We start from the raw sequence: 20,531 nt of genomic DNA on the forward strand, positions 1-20,531 counted from the left end.
TAACTATATTTCCGTGCTGCAGTGTTTACAAAAAGCATTGGAAAATGAAAAGAGCTTGGCATGCAGTACAAAATACAATGCATGACATATCAGAGACATGAAATTATAACTTCACTCACCCCATCATTGAAATTTTCCCACAACCTATCGACTCACTTTCAAGGACTCTTCATCTCATGTTCTTAAAATGCATTGCTTATTTATTATTATTATTAATTTCATTTTGCCTTCGTACAGTTTGTTGTCTTTTGCAAATGGTTGAACACCCAAGATGATGTAGTCTTTCATTGATTCTATTTTTGTTCTATTATCGACTTATTGAGTATGCCCGCAAGAATCTCAGGGTTGTAAGTGATGACATATACAGTATAACAAATTTACTTTGCACTTCAAATTCTAAAATTTATCTTCATAGATTCTCCAAATTTCCAAGTTGGAGACAGGAAATGATACAAGAAAGTAGTCAATAGTGAATTGGCAAAATGCAAATAAATGGAAGTCAATATTTAAAAAGCATCCAGAAATAATAATGCTTGTTTGCTTATAATTCACATTATTAGCATTTGGATGTATAGGTCTTTCATGTGAAGTTACTACACACAGATAGTTCACAGGATAAAAAGTTTGGATAACAAATGTTCAGAATTCACACAAATACTGAGAACAGAGAAAATTTACACAGATGTTGCCAGGATCCAAGGTTCTGAGTTACAAGAATAGGTTGAGTAGGTTTGGAATTTACTCACTGGAATGCAGGAGAAAAAGTGGAGATCTCATAGAGGTATACAAAATTATGAGGGGTATTTGGTAGATAGGGTGATTACTTGCAAGCTTTTCCCCTCAGATTGGGTAAGACCAAAACTAGATGTCACAGGTTTAGGGTGAAAGGTGAAATGCTGAAGGGGAATCTAAGGGGCGACTTCTTCACTCAGACGGTGGTGCAAGTGTGGAGCGAGCTGACAGCAGAGGTGGCAGATGTGGGTTCAAGTGTAACATTTAAGAGAAGTTTGGATAGGTACATAGACGAGAGAGATGCTGAGGGCTGTGGACTGAGTACCAGTTATGGGACTATGCAGAAAACCAGGCCAGCAAGGATTAGATGGGCTGAGGGGCCTGTTTCTGTTCTTGACTAAATATTACGCTGATTTCCTTCACGCAAAATTTCTAACACATTACTTCAGCCAGAATGAATGTCATTTGTACATGTACGACCCTTACCTCTGCACTGCATTCCTTGTCGAAATAGACCTTTTAAAAGCCGCTTGCAATACTGACAAATAGTGGGCCGTGTATAGGAGTGTATGACAAAGGTATGCGGTACTTTTACCCTGCCCAGCACCATCTTTTCCATCCAAATTGGGCGCCCACTCCATGAAGGGATTCTCTTGCTGGTCTCCTGGTGGCAACGCTGCAACAACAATCACAAGCCACAAATTCAGACGACAACATTGAAGCAGTAACATGTTCAGGAAGCAATAATTTAACCTCCAAACCGAGGAGATTCATTGGTAATCTCAGCACAAAGTGTCAGGGCATCCTTATTTTTTTAAAAAATCATTTAATTGTGTTTGTGTACTGAGCCCACAGCAAATGGTGAGATGGGTGGAAAGGCAAGGAATCAAGCATATGGTATGTTTGCTTTCATGGGCCAAGGTATTAAGTATACGAATTGGGTTGTCACATTGTGGTTCGAAAAAACACAGGTTAGTCTGCATCTGGAGTACCATTTGCAGGTCTGGTAACTACAGGAAGGATGTGGTGGCAATGGAGGGAGTGCAGAAGATATTCATCAGAAATATTGCCCGGAAGAGAGAGTTGCAGTAATAAGGAGAGACTGGAGAGCTAGGATTTAAGTCTCTACTTTTCAGTAGGATTTTGGGGGGGGGGGGGGGTGTTTCCAATCTTTTTTAACGCCATGGAGCCTTACCATTAACCAAGAGGTCTGTGGACTCCAGTTTGGGAACGCCTGTTCTGGAGGGCTATAAAATTATGAGGGGCTTGTTGGCATTTATTTCCAGAGGAATAGAGTATAAAAACAAGGAGATAATGCTGAGACTTTATAAGACACTAGTCAGGCTGCACTTGAAATATCCTCAACAGTTTTGGGCCCCATATTTCAGAAAAGACGCGTTTTCATTGGAGATCCAGAGGAGGATCATGAGGATGATACCGGGAACGAAGGGGTAAATATACGAGAAGCATTCGGCAGGGTTGGGCCTGCAGCCACTGGAATTTAGAAGACTGCAGGTGAGGGATCTCATTGAAACCTACCAAATATTGAAAGTACGAGATAGGGTAGATGTGGAGAGGATGTTTCCTATGGTGGAGGAATCTGAAATTATAGGGCACAGCCTCAAATTGAGGGGCGACCCTTTAAAACAGAGGTACCGAGGATTTTTTTTTTTAGCCTGAGAGTAGTAAACCTGTGGAATGCTCTGCCACAGACTGTGGTGGAGGCCAAGTCCGCGGGTATATTTAAGGCAGAAGTTGATAGTTTCCTGATCAGTCATGGCATCAAAGGATATGGTGAGAAGGCAGGTGTATGGGGTTGAGTGGGACGGGATCAGCTATGATGGAATGGCGGAAAAGATTTGATGGGCAGGAGTGCCTGGAACAAGTTTAAAGTGAGAGGTGAGAAATTTAAAGGAGATTGGAAGAGTAAGTGTTTCCACAGTGTGTGGTGAATATCTGGTGTGAGCTGCTAGAGGAACAGATATGTAGGCAGATTAAGGAAAGGTAAAAATCAATAAGGCTGTAGTCATGGGGGACTTCAACTTCCCTAAGATAAACTGGGATCTTCTTAGTTCCAAGAGCTTTAGCCTGGGCAGAATTTGCTGTTGCCTGCAGGATGGCTTCTTAAATTAATATGTACCTAGTTCAACAACAGGGAGGGCTGGTGTTGGGTAAAGAGCTGGGCCAGGTGACAGACTTTTCAGTCGGAGAGCAGTTAGGGAACAGTGACCACAACTCTTCAGATAAGATTAAGTATGAACTTTGTGATAAGAGTATCAAACTGGAGCATGGAAAATTAGGCAGGAACTAGGGAGAGTTAATTGAGAACAACTGTTTTTGGGCAAGTCCACATCTCACATGTGGAGGGCGTTTAAAGACCAACTGCACTGAGTACGGGACAGGTATGTTCTGGCAAGGTGTTGAAGGGTGAAATTCGTCAAGAAGAAAAGGGAAAGGTATGTAAGGCTTAGGAAGTTAGAATAAAACAAAACTCCTGAGGATTATAAAAAAAAACCAGAAAAGAATGCAAGAAGGGAACTAGGAAAGTCAGGAGGGGCCATGTAAAGCCTTCATAGTGAGGATTAAAGAGAATCCCAAGGCATTCTAACATACATCAGATACAAGAGGATAACTCAGATGGGACCATTCAAAGATAAAGGGGAGAACATTCGCACGGTTGTGGAGGATGTGGGTGAAGACTGTAATGACTACCTTACATCAGTATTTGCCAAGGAAAAGGATGTGGAAGAGAGGGAGATTAGCGTCCAGAGTATTAATATGCTAGGACATTTTGAGGTAAAAGAGTTGGATCTCTTAAGGTGGATAAGTATGTGAAGAGCAAGAGGATAAGACGTGAGAGAATAGGACCAATCAAGTGTGACAGTGGAAACGTGTGAATGGAACCAAAGGAGATGGCAGAGGTACTTAATGAATACTTTGCTTCAGTGCTCACTGCGGAAGAGGATCTTGGCGATTGTAGGGATGACTTGCAGTGGACTGAACAGCTTGACATGTAGATATTAAGGAAGAGGATGTGCTGGAGCTTTTGGAAAGCATGAAGTTGGATAAGTCACCGGGACCTGACAGGATGCACCCAGGCTACTTTGGGAAGTGAGGGAGGAGATTTCTGAGCTTCTGGCGATGATCTTTGCATCATCAATGAGGACAGGAGAGGTTCCGGAGGACTGGAGGGTTGTGGATGTTATTCCCTTATTCAAGAAAGGGAGTAGAGACAGCCAAGGAAATTATAGACCAGTGAGTCTTACTTCAGTGGTTGGTAAGCTGATGGAGAAGATCCTGAGAGGCAGGATTTATGAACACTTGGAGAGGCATAATATGATTAGGAATAGTCAGCATGGCTTTGTCAGAGGCAGGTCATGCCTTATGAGCCTGATTGAATTTTTTGAGGATGTGACTAAACCCATTGATAAAGGTACAGCAGTAGATGTAGTGTATATAGATTTTAGCAAGGCATTTGATAAAGTACCCCATTGAGAAAGTAAGGAGGCATGGGATCCAAGGAGACATTGCTTTGTGGATCCAGAACTGGCTTGCCCACAGAAGGCAAAGAGTGGTTGTAGATGGGTCATATTCTGCATGGAGGCCAGTGACCAGTGGTGTGCCTCAGGAATCTGTTCTGGGACCCCTACTCTTTGTGATTTTTATAAATGACCTGGACGAGGAAGTGAAGGGATGGGTTAGTAAATTTGCTGATGACACAAAGGTTGGGGTGTTGTGGATAGTGTAGAGGGCTGTCAGAGATTACAGTGGGACATCAATAGGATGCAAAACTGGACTGAGAAGTGGCAGATGGAGTTCAACATAGATAAGTGTGAGCAGATTCATCTTGGCAGGTCAAATATGATGGCAGAATATAGCATTAATGGCAAGATTCTTGGCAGTGCGGAGGATCAGAGGGATCTTGGGACCCGAGTCCGTAGGACACTCAAAGCTGCTACGCAGGTTGACTGTGGTTAAGAAGGCATACGGTGCATTGGCCTTCATCAATTGTGGGACTGAGTTTAAGAGGCGAGAGGTAATGTTGCAGCTATATAGGACCTGGCCAGATCCCACTTGGGGAACTGTGCTCAATTCTGGTTGCCTCACTACAGGAAGGATGTGGAAACCATAGAAAGGGTGCAGAGCAGATTTACAAGGACGTTGCCTGAATTGGAGAACACGCCTTATGAGAATAAACCATAGAAAACCATAGGAACTACAGCACAGAAACAGGCCTTTTGGCCTTTCTTGGCTATGCCGAACCATTTTCTGCCTAGCCCCACTGACCTGCACACGGACCATATCCCTCCATACACCTCCCATCCATGTATCTGTCCAATTTATTCTTAAATGTTACAAAAGAACCCGCATTTACCACCTCGTCTGGCAGCTCATTCCATACTCCCACCACTGTGTGAAGAAGCCCCCCCCCAATGTTCCCTTTAAACTTTTCCCCCCTCACCCTTAACCCATGTCCTCTGGTTTTTTCTCCCCTTGCCTCAGTGGAAAAAGCCTGCTTGCATTCACTCTATCTATACCCATCATAATTTTATATACCTCTATCAAATCTCCCCTCATTCTTCCACGCTCCGGGGAATAAAGTCCTAACCTATTCAACCTTTCTCTGTAACTGAGTTTCTCAAGTCCCGGCAACATCCTTGTAAACCTTCTCTGCACTCTTTCAACCTTATTTATATCCTTCCTGTAATTTGGTGACCAAAACTGAACACAATACTCCAGATTCGGCCTCACCAATGCCTTATACAACCTCATCATAACATTCCAGCTCTTATACTCAATACTTCGGTTAATAAAGGCCAATGTACCAAAAGCTCTCTTTACGACCCTATCTACCTGTGACGACACTTTTAGGGAATTTTGTATCTATATTCCCAGATCCCTCTGTTCCACTGTACTCCTCAGTCCCTTACCATTAACCCTGTATGTTCTACGTTGGTTTGTCCTTCCAACATGCAATACCTCACACTTGTCAGTATTAAACTCCATCTGCCATTTTTCAGCACATTTTTCCAGCCGGTCCAAGTCCCTCTGCAGGCTCTGAAAACCTTCCTCACTGTCTACTACACCTCCAATCTTTGTATCATCAGCAAACTTGCTGATCCAATTTACCACATTATCATCCAGGTCATTGATATAGATGACAAACAACAATGGACCCAGCACTGATCCCTGTGGCACACCACTAGTCACAGGCCTCCACTCAGAGAAGCAATTCTCTACCACCACTCTCTGGCTTCTTCCATTGAGCCAATGTCTAATCCAATTTACCACCTCTCCATGTATACCTAGCGACTGAATTTTCCTAACTAACTTCCCATGCGGGACCTTGTCAAAGGCCTTACTGAAGTCCATGTAGACAATATCCACTGCCTTCCCTTCATCCACTTTCCTGGTAACCTCCTCGAAAAACTCCAACAGATTGGTCAAACATGACTTACCACGCACAAAGCCATGTTGACTCTCCCTAATAAGCCCCTGTCTATCCAAATGCTTGTAGATTCTGTCTCTTAGTACTCCCTCCAATAATTTACCTACTACTGACGTTAAACTCACCGGCCTATAATTTCCCAGATTACTTTTTGATCCTTTTTTAAACAACGGAACAACATGAGCCACTCTCCAATCCTCCGGCACTTCACCCGTAGACAGCGACATTTTAAATATTTCTGCCAGGGCCCCCGCAATTTCAACACTAGTCTCCTTCAAGGTCCTAGGGAACACCCTGTCAGGTCCCGGGGATTTATCCACTTTAGTTTTCCTCAAGACAGCAGGCACCTCCTCCTTTTCAATCTGTACAGTTTCCATGGTCTCACTACTTGATTCCCTCAATTCCATAGATTTCATGCCAGCTTCCTTAGTAAATACAGAAGCAAAAAAACCTATTTAAGATCTCCCCCATTTCCTTTGGTTCCACACAAAGCCGACCACTCTGATCTTCAAGAGAACCAATTTTATCCCTTACAATCCTTTTGCTCTTAATATACTTGTAAAAGCTCTTTGAATTATCCTTCACTTTGACTGCCAAGGCAACCTCATGTCTTCTTTTAGCCCTCCTGATTTCTTTCTTAAGTATTTTCTTGCACTTCTTATACTCCTCAAGCACCTGATTTACCCCGTTTCCTATACATTTCATACAACTCCCTCTTCTTCTTTATCAGAGTTGCAATATCCCTTGAGAACCAAGGTTCCTTATTCCTATTCAATTTGCCTTTAATCCTGACAGGAACATACAAACTCTGCACTCTCAAAATTTCCCCTTTGAAGGTTTCCCACCTACCAATCACATCTTTGCCAGAGAACAACCTGTCCCAATCCACGCTTTTTAGCTCCTTTCTCATTTCTTCAAATTTGGCCTTCTTCCAGTTCAGAACCTCAACCCAAGGACCAGATCTATCCTTGTCCATGATCAAATTGAAACTAATGGTGTTATGATCACTGGAACCAAAGTGCTCCCCTGCACAGACTTCTGTCACTTGCCCTAATTCGTTTCCTAACAGGAGATCCAATATTGCATCCCCTCTAGTTGGTCCCTCTATATATTGATTTGGAAAACTTTCCTGAACACATTTTACAAACTCTAAACCATCTAGACCCCTAACAGTATGGGAGTCCCAATCAATGTATGGAAAATTAATAGGTTGTGTGAACTCGGCCTTTTCTCCTTGGAGCTACGGAGGATGAGAGGAGACCTGATAGAGGTGTACAAGATAATGAGAGGCATTGATTGTGTGGATAGTCAAAGGCTTTTTCCCAGGGCTGAAATGGCTAGCATGAGAGGACACAGTTTTAAGGTGCTTCGAATTAGGTACAGAGGAGATGTCAGAGGTAAGTTTTTTACGCAGAGAGTGGTGAGTGTGTGGAATGGGCTGCTGGTGGCAATGTGGAGGCGGAAATGACACGGTCTTTTAAGAGACTCCTGGATGGATACATGGAGCTTAGAAAAATAGAGGGCTATGGTTAAGCTTAGGTAGTTCTAAGGCAAGGATGTGTTCGACACCGCTTTGTGAGCCGAAGGGCCTGTATCGTACTGTAGGTTTTCTGTTTCTATAAGTCCCCAGGCCTGATGGGATATAGCCAGGTTATTGAGAGAGGCAAGTGAAAAGATTACTAAGGCCTTGACAAATAGCCTTGCGTCTTCGCTGGCCATAGGCGAGGTTCAAGAGGGTTGGCATGTAGGCAACATTGTTCCATTATTCAAGAAGGGAACCAGGGACATTTCTGCATATGACAGGTTGGTGAATCTCACATCAGCCGGAGGGAAGTTACTGGAGAGAATTCTGAGGGATACGATTTAGGAGCATTTGGAAAACCTGGCCTTAATTAGGGAGAACTGGGATGGCTTTGTGCGGGGCAAGTCATGTTGTATCTTGATTGAGCTTTTTGGCGAGGTGACGATGTTTTCTACAGAGATTTTGACAAGATCCCTTATGGGAGGCTTATCCAGAAGATTAAGATGCATGGGATCCATGGTGAGCTGGCCATTTGTATTCAGAACTGGCTCTCCCACAGAAGACAAAGGCTAGTGGTCAATGGGACTTATTCTAACTAGAGGTCTGAGATTAATGGTGTTCCGCAAGGATTTGTATTGGGACCTCTGCTGTTTGTGATGTATATAAATGACCTGATGTAAATGTGGATGAGTGGGTTATTAAGTTTGCAGATGATATGTAGATAGGCAATGCTGTGAATAGTGTAGATGACTTGTGAAGAATACAGTGAGATATAAATCAGCTACAGATATGGGTAGGGAAATGGCAGATGGAGATTAATCCAGCCAAGTGTGAAGTGCTGCACCTTCGCAGGTCAAATGTCAAGAGACAGTGCACTGTGAAGGTCAAGACCCTTAACAATGATGAGTAGAGCAATCCCGGGGTCCAAATTCACAGCTCCCTGAAAGTGGCTTTACAGGTTGATTGGGTGGTTAAGGCGGCATATGGAATGCTTGTCTTCATAAGCTGGGGTACTGAGTTCAAAAGTCAGGAAGTTATGTTGCAGCTTTATAAAACTCTAGCTTGGCCGCATCTGGAGTATTGCATACGGTTCTGGTCGCCACATTATTTGATAGATATTGAGACTTTGGAGAGGGTGCAAAAGTTTACTAGGACATTGCTAGGATTAGAGGGCATGTGCTATAACAAGAGTTTGGACAAACCTGGGTTGCTTTCTCTGGAGAGGCAAAGGCTGAGGGAGGTTAATAAGATTATGAGAGGCATTGACAGAGTAGATAGACAGTAAGTTTTTCACAGGGTTGAAATGTCTAATACCAGAGGATATGGAATTAATGGTAAGAGGGGGCAATTTCAAGAGAGCTGCAAGGGGCAAATTGTTTTACACAGAGCTGTGGGTGCCTTGAATGTGCTGCCTGGAGAGGTGGTAGAGGCAGATACATCAGGGACTTTCAAGAGACATTTCGATAGGCACATGGATGTGAGGAAAATGAAGTACACGGACATTGTGTAGGCAGAAGGGATTCGTTTAGTTAGCCATTTAATTATTAATTTATTTGGTTCAGCACAACATTGTGGGCCGAGGGGTCTATTTCTGTGCTGTAATGTTTCATGTTCTAACATATCAAATGTCAACACCCACAATTCCTGGCTTGGAATAGATCTTACTTCATACAAAGAAGAATAGATTTCATGATGCAAAATATCTCTGCCTGCCTCAAGAATTTTTCATTTAAGTACAACTTTTAAGTACCTTAAGCCTCATGAGTAGATGGGTGACCAGAACCTTGGTCAATGAGGGATGTTTTCAAGGGCATCTTAAAGGAGACAGACATGGAGAAGCAGCAAAGGAAATAGTCCAGGTTTTGAAGAAAATTGCATGAGTTTATCTGGTGAGTTTCAGGTACAACTACAAACGTGACATAGTTGAGTCTCCATTCTAGTTTTCAATGAGTAATTTTTAACCACATATTTTGGCCAATAAAGACTGCATCACCAAAGTAGCCATCTTTTAAAATAATTGGTAATCACTAGCTTAGCATTTCCTCTTATACTGTTATCAGCTTACATTGTACCTTGAAGTGTAACTGTACATATTGAGGCAACCGATTTAGTGACTGGGCATTTAAATACATTGCTAAGTTCTTCTGAAATAATCGAAAACGCAATGGGAAGGTGAACTGCAGGGAGGGATAAACTAACTGCAAACCTGAAATTCTCTCTATCAACCAAATTGGAGAACTCAAAGAGAACAGCAATAAATAAGCATTTAATTCCACCAGGAAACAAATTTATTTGCTTTCTCATCTTTTTAACTCATTTACCTTGATTAAACGTACTTCATCACTTTTTGGCTGGATTGCTGAATGGAGCCCCTGCAGAGATGAAGATTTTGACATCAGAAGGGGAAAAGCGTACAAACTACCTTCACAGGTTCAAGTTCAGAGTACATTATCAAAACGCATATACTGTATGTCACCATATACAACCCTGAGATTAATTTCTTTGCAGGCATACTCAATACATCCATTAGTGAATAATAACCATAACAGAATCAATGAAAGATCGCACCAACTTGGGTGTTCAATCAGTGTGCAAAAGACAAAAGCTGTGCAAGTACTAAGAAATAATAATAAATAAGCAATAAATATTGAAAACATGAGAAGAGTCCTTGAAAGTGAGTCCATAGGTTGTGGGGACGGTTCAATGACGGGGAAAGTGAAGTCAATGAAGTTATCTCCTTTGGTTCTACAGCCTGATGGTCGAGGGGTTGAAACTACTGCTGAACCTGGTGGTGAGAGTCCAGAGGCTCCTGCATCTTCTTCCTGATGGCATCAGTGAGAAGAGGTCATGTCCTGGGTGGTAGGGCTCCCTGATGTTGAATGGTGCTTTCCAGCAACAACGTTTCATGAAGATGTGCTCAATAGTGTGGAGGGCTTTACCCGTGATTGCTGGGGCTGTATCCACTACTTTTTGTAGGATTTTCCATTCAGGGGCATTGGTGTTTCCATACCATGGAGCCAGTTGATATATTCTCCACCTCACATCTATAAAAGTTTGTTGAGAGTTTTAGATGTCAAGCCAGACCTTTGCAAACTCCTAAGGAAGTAGAGGTGCTAGCATGTTTTCTTCATAATTACACTAACATGCTGGGCTCAGCACAGGTCCTCTGACATAATAACAGCCGGGAATTTTAATTTGCTGACCCTCTGCACCTCTGGTGAGGACTGGTTTCCTCCTCCTGAAGTCAATAATCAGCTCCATGGTCTTGCTGACATTGAGTCAGATGTCGTTGTCATGGCTCTACTCAGCAGATTTTTAATCTCCCTCCTTCATGCTGATTCATCACCACCTTAGATTCATCAGCAAACCTGAATATGGCATGACAGATGTGCTTAGCCACTCAGTCATAAGTGTAAAGCGACCAGAGAAGGGGACTAAGCACACAGTATTGTGCTGCACCTGTGCTGATGGAGATCGTGGAGATGTTGCTCCCAATCCGAACTGAACGAGGTCTGCAAGTGACCAACTGCACAAAATCGAGGATCCAATTGCACAAGGAGGTATTGAGGTCTAGGTCGTGATTCTTATTGATTAGTTTTGAGGGAATGATGGTGTTGAATGAAGTTGGCGAGTTGTTACTCAATGTTTCCTTTTCCCCTCTAGCCACCAAAAAGCTATAACTGGAATTCCATGTGAGTCAGTTAATTGAAATAACTATCTTAGTTACAAATAAAACAAAACTGCACTGGAAACCTTGCTTAAAATATTTCCCAACAAGATATTCAATAATCCATCAAGCAAGTTTAAACTCCTCCCAATCAATGTACCAACGACGAAAGGCATGATCGAGAGAAAGCAGGGTGCAATTCTGAGAAACTGTAATCTTTGAACTAAGCTCACAGTTCATGCATCCTAACCACGAGAAGCCTTGACTAGAAAAAAATGGATGGTATCCAAAATGAAAATGAACAAATTTGAAACAGTTGTGGGTTTACTTTGCTTTGCTGGTAAGAAACCAAAGTTACAAAGAGTAAAGCCACATCCAATCATCTCGTCTTCTCCACCATTATGGTTTAGTTGCCTTTCATTACCACTTGATTTCGATGCCAGCCTCTATAACTTCAAGCTCGTTCTCCAGCTTACCAAGCTGGTAAATTTTCGAAGCATCCCCCTCTGGTCCACCTCTGATCTTCGGAAAGTGGCTGCTGTAATCTCCACAGCTGCATCTAATTCTGTACTATTTCTCCCTTCAACTGCCACTGGTATCTCCTCCTTACAACCATCTTCGTAGGCCCTTTTGAGCATCTGAATTGGTCCTGACAGAATACAATAGCGACCACAACCTCCCTCCAGTGTAACACCTAACTCTACACACCATCACTCATTGTAGATGAGCACCTTTGTGCTGTCTTTTTAAGCATCATACGCATCTCTGCTTATATAAACCTACTGTTTGCCACAACAGAGGAGTAGTTAGGGCGACACTATTACGGCTCAAAGCATTCTGGAATTCAGACTTGATTCCGGCACCGTTTTACATGCCTCCTCATGGAACATATGGGTCATCCCCGGGCACTCCAGTTTCCTCCCAGTCCAAAGATGTACTGGGGTAGGTTAATTGGTCATTGTAAATTGCCCCGTGGTTAGGTTAGGGTTAATCAATGTTGTAGGGTTACTGGGGCAGTGTGGCTCAAAGAGCTGGAAGGGTTTGCTCCTCACTGAATCATTAGATAAAAATCAATTTACTATAAATACATGGATTCTTGAACAGCAGTTACCTCCTTCCAGTTTGTAATTCCACAGACTCAACATCCCCGCTGCTGTCACAGACTACTGAACCAATTACCCCTTCAACATCCCCGCTGCTGTCACAGACTACTGAACCAATTACCCCTTCAACATCCCTGCTGCTGTCACAGACTACTGAACCAATTACCCCTTCAACATCCCCGCTGCTGTCACAGACTACTGAACCAATTACCCCTTCAACATTCCCACTGCTGTCACAGGGAGAGGGAGGGAGGAGAGAGGGAGAGGGGAGGAGGGGGAGGAGGGGGAGGAGGGGGAGGAGGGGGAGGAGGGGGAGGAGGGGGAGGAGGGGGAGGAGGGGGAGGAGGGGGAGGAGGGGGAGGAGGGGGAGGAGGGGGAGGAGGGGGAGGAGGGGGAGGAGGGGGAGGAGGGGGAGGAGGGGGAGGAGGGGGAGGAGGGGGAGGAGGGGGAGGAGGGGGAGGAGGGGGAGGAGGGGATCTTTATTGTCATTGTTGTGGAGCAATGAAACACAGTTTAGCAGCTCAACGTTTTGCAGCATGACAAAGAATATATAGATAAAATAAACTCTAAAATCTCAGGAGTGCAGTCCAAAATTAATAGAAACATAGAAAATAGGTGCAGGAGTAGGCCATTCAGCCCTTCGAGCCTGCACCGCCATTTATTATGATCATGGCTGATCACCCAACTCAGAACCCCGCCCCAGCCTTCCCTCCATACCCCCTGACCCCCGTAGCCACAAGGGCCATATCTAACTCCCTCTTAAATATAGCCAATGAACTGGCCTCAACTGTTTCCTGTGGCAGAGAATTCCACAGATTCACCACTCTCTGTGTGAAGAAGTTTTTCCTAATCTCGGTCCTAAAAGGCTTCCCCTCTATCCTCAAACTGTGACCCCTCGTTCTGGACTTCCCCAACATCGGGAACAATCTTCCTGCATCTAGCCTGTCCAATCCCTTTAGGATCTTATACGTTTCAATCAGATCCCCCCTCAATCTTCTAAATTCCAACGAGTACAAGCCCAGTTCATCCAGTCTTTCTTCATATGAAAGTCCTGCCATCCCAGGAATCAATCTGGTGAACCTTCTTTGTACTCCCTCTATGGCAAGAATGTCTTTCCTCAGATTAGGGGACCAAAACTGCACACAATACTCCAGGTGTGGTCTCACCAAGGCCTTGTACAACTGCAGTAGTACCTCCCTGCTCCTGTACTCGAATCCTCTCCCTATAAATGCCAGCATACCATTCGCCTTTTTCACCGCCTGCTGTACCTGCATGCCCACTTTCAATGACTGGTGTATAATGACACCCAGGTCTCGTTGCACCTCCCCTTTTCCTAATCGGCTACCATTCAGGTAATAATCTGTTTTCCTATTTTTGCCACCAAAGTGGATAACTTCACATTTATCCACATTAAATTGCATCTGCCATGAATTTGCCCACTCACCTAACCTATCCAAGTCACCCTGCATCCTCTTAGCATCCTCCTCACAGCTATGGATGGGGATGGGGGGGGGGGGGGGGTAGGACTATTGCACACCTGCCATTCCTGGAAGTGTGATGCACTTAGCTGCCGCCGTCTTAGGAGGGGGGCAGGAGAAGGGAAGGGGGTGTTATACATTTCACTGCTTGTGAGTAGAAGCTGTTAAGGAGTCTCTTTGTTTTCGTCCTTAATGCTCTGTATCTCTTCCCAGAAGGTAGAAGGGAAAACAGGTGATGTCCAGGATGAGTGGGATTCTTTGAAATACAAGTAGCCTTCTTTTGAAGTCTGCCAGTATAAATGTCTCTGAGGGAGGCCCTCGCCACCCGCTGCAAGTCCTTCCTGTTCTGTTCTGTGCAGCTGGCAAACCACACTGCACAGCAATACATCAGGAGGCTCTCTATAGTTGTCCGATAGAACCAATTACCTCTTCAACATTCCCACTGCTGTCACAGACTACTGAACCAATTACCCCTTCAACATTCCCACTGCTGTCACAGGGAGAGGGAGGGGGAGGAGGGAGAGGGGAGGAGGGGGAGGAGGGGGAGGAGGGGGAGGAGGGGGAGGAGGGGGAGGAGGGGGAGGAGGGGGAGGAGGGGGAGGAGGGGGAGGAGGGGGAGGAGGGGGAGGAGGGGGAGGAGGGGGAGGAGGGGGAGGAGGGGGAGGAGGGGATCTTTATTGTCATTGTTGTGGAGCAATGAAACACAGTTTAGCAGCTCAACGTTTTGCAGCATGACAAAGAATATATAGATAAAATAAACTCTAAAATCTCAGGAGTGCAGTCCAAAATTAATAGAAACATAGAAAATAGGTGCAGGAGTAGGCCATTCAGCCCTTCGAGCCTGCACCGCCATTTATTATGATCATGGCTGATCACCCAACTCAGAACCCCGCCCCAGCCTTCCCTCCATACCCCCTGACCCCCGTAGCCACAAGGGCCATATCTAACTCCCTCTTAAATATAGCCAATGAACTGGCCTCAACTGTTTCCTGTGGCAGAGAATTCCACAGATTCACCACTCTCTGTGTGAAGAAGTTTTTCCTAATCTCGGTCCTAAAAGGCTTCCCCTCTATCCTCAAACTGTGACCCCTCGTTCTGGACTTCCCCAACATCGGGAACAATCTTCCTGCATCTAGCCTGTCCAATCCCTTTAGGATCTTATACGTTTCAATCAGATCCCCCCTCAATCTTCTAAATTCCAACGAGTACAAGCCCAGTTCATCCAGTCTTTCTTCATATGAAAGTCCTGCCATCCCAGGAATCAATCTGGTGAACCTTCTTTGTACTCCCTCTATGGCAAGAATGTCTTTCCTCAGATTAGGGGACCAAAACTGCACACAATACTCCAGGTGTGGTCTCACCAAGGCCTTGTACAACTGCAGTAGTACCTCCCTGCTCCTGTACTCGAATCCTCTCCCTATAAATGCCAGCATACCATTCGCCTTTTTCACCGCCTGCTGTACCTGCATGCCCACTTTCAATGACTGGTGTATAATGACACCCAGGTCTCGTTGCACCTCCCCTTTTCCTAATCGGCTACCATTCAGGTAATAATCTGTTTTCCTATTTTTGCCACCAAAGTGGATAACTTCACATTTATCCACATTAAATTGCATCTGCCATGAATTTGCCCACTCACCTAACCTATCCAAGTCACCCTGCATCCTCTTAGCATCCTCCTCACAGCTATGGATGGGGATGGGGGGGGGGGGGGGGTAGGACTATTGCACACCTGCCATTCCTGGAAGTGTGATGCACTTAGCTGCCGCCGTCTTAGGAGGGGGGCAGGAGAAGGGAAGGGGGTGTTATACATTTCACTGCTTGTGAGTAGAAGCTGTTAAGGAGTCTCTTTGTTTTCGTCCTTAATGCTCTGTATCTCTTCCCAGAAGGTAGAAGGGAAAACAGGTGATGTCCAGGATGAGTGGGATTCTTTGAAATACAAGTAGCCTTCTTTTGAAGTCTGCCAGTATAAATGTCTCTGAGGGAGGCCCTCGCCACCCGCTGCAAGTCCTTCCTGTTCTGTTCTGTGCAGCTGGCAAACCACACTGCACAGCAATACATCAGGAGGCTCTCTATAGTTGTCCGATAGAACCAATTACCTCTTCAACATTCCCACTGCTGTCACAGACTACTGAACCAATTACCCCTTCAACATTCCCACTGCTGTCACAGACTACTGAACCAATTACCCCTTCAACATTCCCACTGCTGTCACAGACTACTGAACCAATTACCCTTCAACTTTCCTACTGCTGTCCAACTTCTGAACCAATTACCTCTTCAACATTCCCACTACTATCCGACATCTGAACCAATTACCCCTTCAATATTCCCACTGCTATCCGACATCTGAACCAATTACCCCTTCAACATTCCCACTGCTATCAGACTGAACCAATTACCCCTTCAACATTCCCATTGCTGTCAGATTTCCGAACCAAATACCCCTTCAACATTCTCTTATGAGTGGCTGCTGCCATGTTAGACCATAAATGATAGGAGCAGAATTAGGCCATTCAACCCATCGAGTCTGCTGATATTGTCCAACCTTTAATTCAACCTCTTTTGTTATTATCCCTTCAGCACTTCTTTTTGCACGACAGTATTTTGCACCATTCAGTTGTTTTGTCCTTATCACTGTATTCATGATTCAGTGACTGTACTACAGGTTCTGATGATGGGTCACGGCCCAAAACACCTTCTGTTTATTCACCTCCACTAATGCTGTCAGATTTGCTCAAGATTTCCAGCGTCTGTACAATCTCTCGTGTCACTGTATTTATTAGACTGTTACTCTGTGAGCCTCATGCAAACAAGAATTTCATTGTACTCCAGTGTTAATGACAATTAAATTAAAGTCTGTCACAAGCCTCGTGGCCCATTAGGCTGGTGCTTATGCTGGTTTCCGTGGCATGAAGTGACTGAGAGTTTGAGACTCCCCACTGGATAGGACGCCAGTCTATTGTGAGGTTAACCCCCAGCATTTTTGCTGGTACCCATTCTCAGCTGGGTAGACTGAAGCATTGTGTGGTTAAGTGCCTTGCTCAAGGACATACACGCTGCCTCGGCCGAGGCTCGAACCCACAACCTTCAGATCGCTAGTCCAACGCCCTAACCACTTGGCCATGCACCACACAATAAACTAATCACCACACAATAAACTAATCTAAGTGTCTTCACAGACATCGCAGACCTCTGATACAACAGTGTTTGCTTATCCCTGTCAGGGTGTGCTCCGAGTCCCTTTTCATTAATAAAACTGTCATTCAACATCAATCATGACCATGCCATCAACTCCTACACATCTGCTAAAACAATTTCACCTTGTGTACTTTGCTCATAACTCCATTACATAGTCATAATTCTCAACCACTCTAACGTTAATCTTGTAGTTCCAAATTGAAAAGTTTAAACAACTTGCACATATTTAATCTTCCATTCAGGTGAAGGGTCTCAGCCTGGAATGTCGACACCTTATTCCTCTCCACTGATGCTTTCTGACCTGCTGAATTACCCCGGATTACCTGGATTTCTAGAATCTCTTCTGTTTTTCATCTTCCACTTCAGTTTTTTGTTATGACTAGACCCACACGTGCACAAAGCCAGACTCCCACTAGACAATAAGGTGACTTTCAATTCCGCTCTTCCCTCCTTAAGTTCATCTGCTTATTTCAGATTATCAAATACCTAGAAAACTCAAATTGCAACAAAGATTGGGAACCTCATTACCTCAAACTCCATCTAAACAGATTTCTGGAGACAATTTAACCACAGTGAGATGAGAATTTGGGATTCCTTGAAAGCAATGTGGATCTTGGAATGCATTCAACTTTCAGTACAGTACATCAAAAAAAAATCAGATAGTAAACAATTTCTTCCTAGAAATGCATAAATTAAAGAGCTAGGTCATGATGGGGAATCAGATCAGCTCCCTTTTTATATCCAATTAAACTTATTTGCCTTTGACTTCAAAGCAAGTAAATTTGGATTGGGTTCTAAATGAACAGATGATCTAATGATACAGTTTTTCCATCAAAAATTAACCATGCAAAAATCTCCCTCAAGTTATCAAAGACTGAATCCCCAATGGGATAGATTACTTAACAGTCTGAGGAAGAAGCATATTTAATTGATCAATGGACGGGCTGGTTCAGCTTGCTGCTCCACGAGGTTTACTCGACTCTGCACTGAACTGAGGCTGTGGCCTGCATCTAACAAGCTTCTAAATCAGCAGTTTCAGTGAATTTCAGTTCTGAATACTATTTGCTTAATTTTATTGTTTGCACAATCTGTTTTATCTCTTCTGCATGTTGGGTGTTTGATGCTGGAAATCCAAAGCAACTCACACAAAACGCTGGAGGAGTTCAGCAGATCAGGCAGCGTCTATGAAAATGAATAAACAACCGATGTTTCAGGCTGAGACCTTTCTTTAGAACTGGGAAAAAAGGGGGAAGACACCAGAATAAAAAGGGGGGAGGTGAGGGATGATAGGTGAAGCTAGGTGTGTAGGAAAGATGGAGAAGGAGGAATCTGCTGGGAGAGGAGAGTGGACCAGAGGAGAAAGGGAAGGAGGAGCAACAAAGCATAACTTTGAATCAACAATACAAAATGCTTGCTGATATTCGGCAGATTTGTAAAAAGTGAGTCCTGAGGTTATTGTCTCTCACTTACTTCAATGACATGTATGTCATATTTTCTCCTCTTCTCTCACTTTGTCATTTCCACTTTCTGAAGGTGAGGAATTTGTGAAATGTGCAACAAGGAAGGGTCATCAAAGGCTGAAGTCCAAATATTGTGTGGAGGTGTTGGGGGATTAGAGAGAAAATCACTCCCCATGCTGCCCCCCATGAGAAATGCCCATGCTTTCCTGTTAACACTGACATCTGTTCAATTCATCCTCTCACCACTGACTATTAATTGACCCAAATCACCTCCTCATCTGGGTTTGCATTTCCAATTATTTTCTACAGAACACAGGCATTGCTGCTGCATTTATTGTTCAACCGATATTGTCAATGACTGAAATGGATAACTTGGTCTTTTCTGAGTTAAAAGTCAGCTTCATTACCATGGGACTGGAGTCAAATAGGGGCCAGACCAGGCGAGGGAAACTACATTTCCTTCGCTGAATGACACCACTGAATGAGATGGATATGACCATATCCGCACATGACCACTACAAACACCAGTATTTATTTTCAAGATATTATTTAAGTGAATTTAAATTCCCTGATCTGAAGATTTAGCTCTGGATTATTTATTTATTTTATTTAGAGATCCAGTACAGTAACAGGCCCAACTGTCCCAACGAGCCCAATTACACCAATGTGACCAATTAACCTACTAATTCATACGTATTTGGAATGTGGGAGGACATTGGAGCACCTGGAGGAAACCTACACGGTCAGAGGGAGAACGTACAGTCTCTTTACAGACAGTGCTGGGAATCGAACCCATGTTGCCACGGTCACAGGGAGAATGTACAAAATCCTTACAGACAGTGATAGAGTTTAAGGGAATGGGGGATTCTCAGATCCCTGTAAACAATGAATTAAGTACTGACCATGTCTGTGACTGAAGTGTGTTTGAATACCGTCTCATTGCTTTGGAGCAAGATGATTAAAGTTCGCCCAGATCCACATAGATGTCTCTGGGCTTTTCACACCTTTTGATTTTGACAAAAAGCAGTACCTGATGGAAATTAGACAGAACATTCCTTTCTTAATTAAAGCACAAATTTGACAGATGTCCTTATCTTTGTCATTAAGTTGTGGCTCCAGCAAACCAGGTAGGACATTCTTTTCTTTAATTAAGGTGGCTGGAGTGTCCAACAAATTGATTGTACTTTTGTATCAATAGTCCATTGACTTAGCCGGAATGGTTATCAAACTGATTGTTCTCTGTATCAATAGCCCATTGGCTTGACGGGAATGGTTATCAAACTGATTGTTCTTTTGTATCGGTGGCCTTATAACTTCTGACAATTCTGACATCGGGCAGTGAACTTGTAGAACCGCCGGGGAGATGAGAAAGGGTCCCTCCCTGATGTCGGGTTCGAGTTCACTCGCCGGCTGAGCCAAAGAAATAAACGGGTGAAAAGATAAGTAACGATCTTTTTGTGCTGTTGTAATTTGATCCAGCAAAGTTACGTTTACAGCGGTGCTGGGAATCGAACCCACGTTACCACGGTCACAGGGAGAATGGATGAACTCCTTAAGTCGGTGCTGGAAATCGAACCCGTGTCGCTGGCATTGTAATAGTGTGATGCTAACCGCTATGCTACTGCACCGTCCAGTACAATACTGAATTAATCCAATAACAGCCACAGTACTGTAATTGCTGCTACTTTTAATGCAAACATTTTAATCACCAAGGCTTCTACTCACGTTGGTGTTATCCCCACATGTTCCATCATCACATTGAATCTTCCCACCTACCAACCAAAGAAGTGGTTTCAAAACTCATGAACCAATTTCTGCCGGCTGAGTGTATGCTGACCTTCCCAACATACTCATCGGTTGCATTCCACGAGATCATAAGATATAGGAGCAGAGTTAGGCAATTTGCCCCATCGAGTCTC

The 20,531-nt window shown here is 43.9% G+C and overlaps 1 protein-coding gene across 1 annotated transcript in view; it reads right to left on the minus strand.

Moving 5' to 3' along the window:
- prkd3 (protein kinase D3) overlaps positions 1-20,531 on the minus strand; it is a 382,928-nt gene that overhangs the window by 104,695 nt on the left and 257,702 nt on the right. The window contains exons 6-7 of the mRNA XM_072264891.1: positions 10,025-10,075; positions 1,219-1,408 (exon numbers count right to left, since the gene is read on the minus strand). Coding sequence (XP_072120992.1) covers positions 1,219-1,408; positions 10,025-10,075 — 241 coding nt within the window. The remainder of the gene's footprint in view (positions 1-1,218; positions 1,409-10,024; positions 10,076-20,531) is intronic.

Source organism: Mobula birostris, chromosome 8, assembly GCF_030028105.1.
Source record: "Mobula birostris isolate sMobBir1 chromosome 8, sMobBir1.hap1, whole genome shotgun sequence".
Taxonomy (NCBI): Eukaryota; Metazoa; Chordata; class Chondrichthyes; order Myliobatiformes; family Myliobatidae; genus Mobula; species Mobula birostris.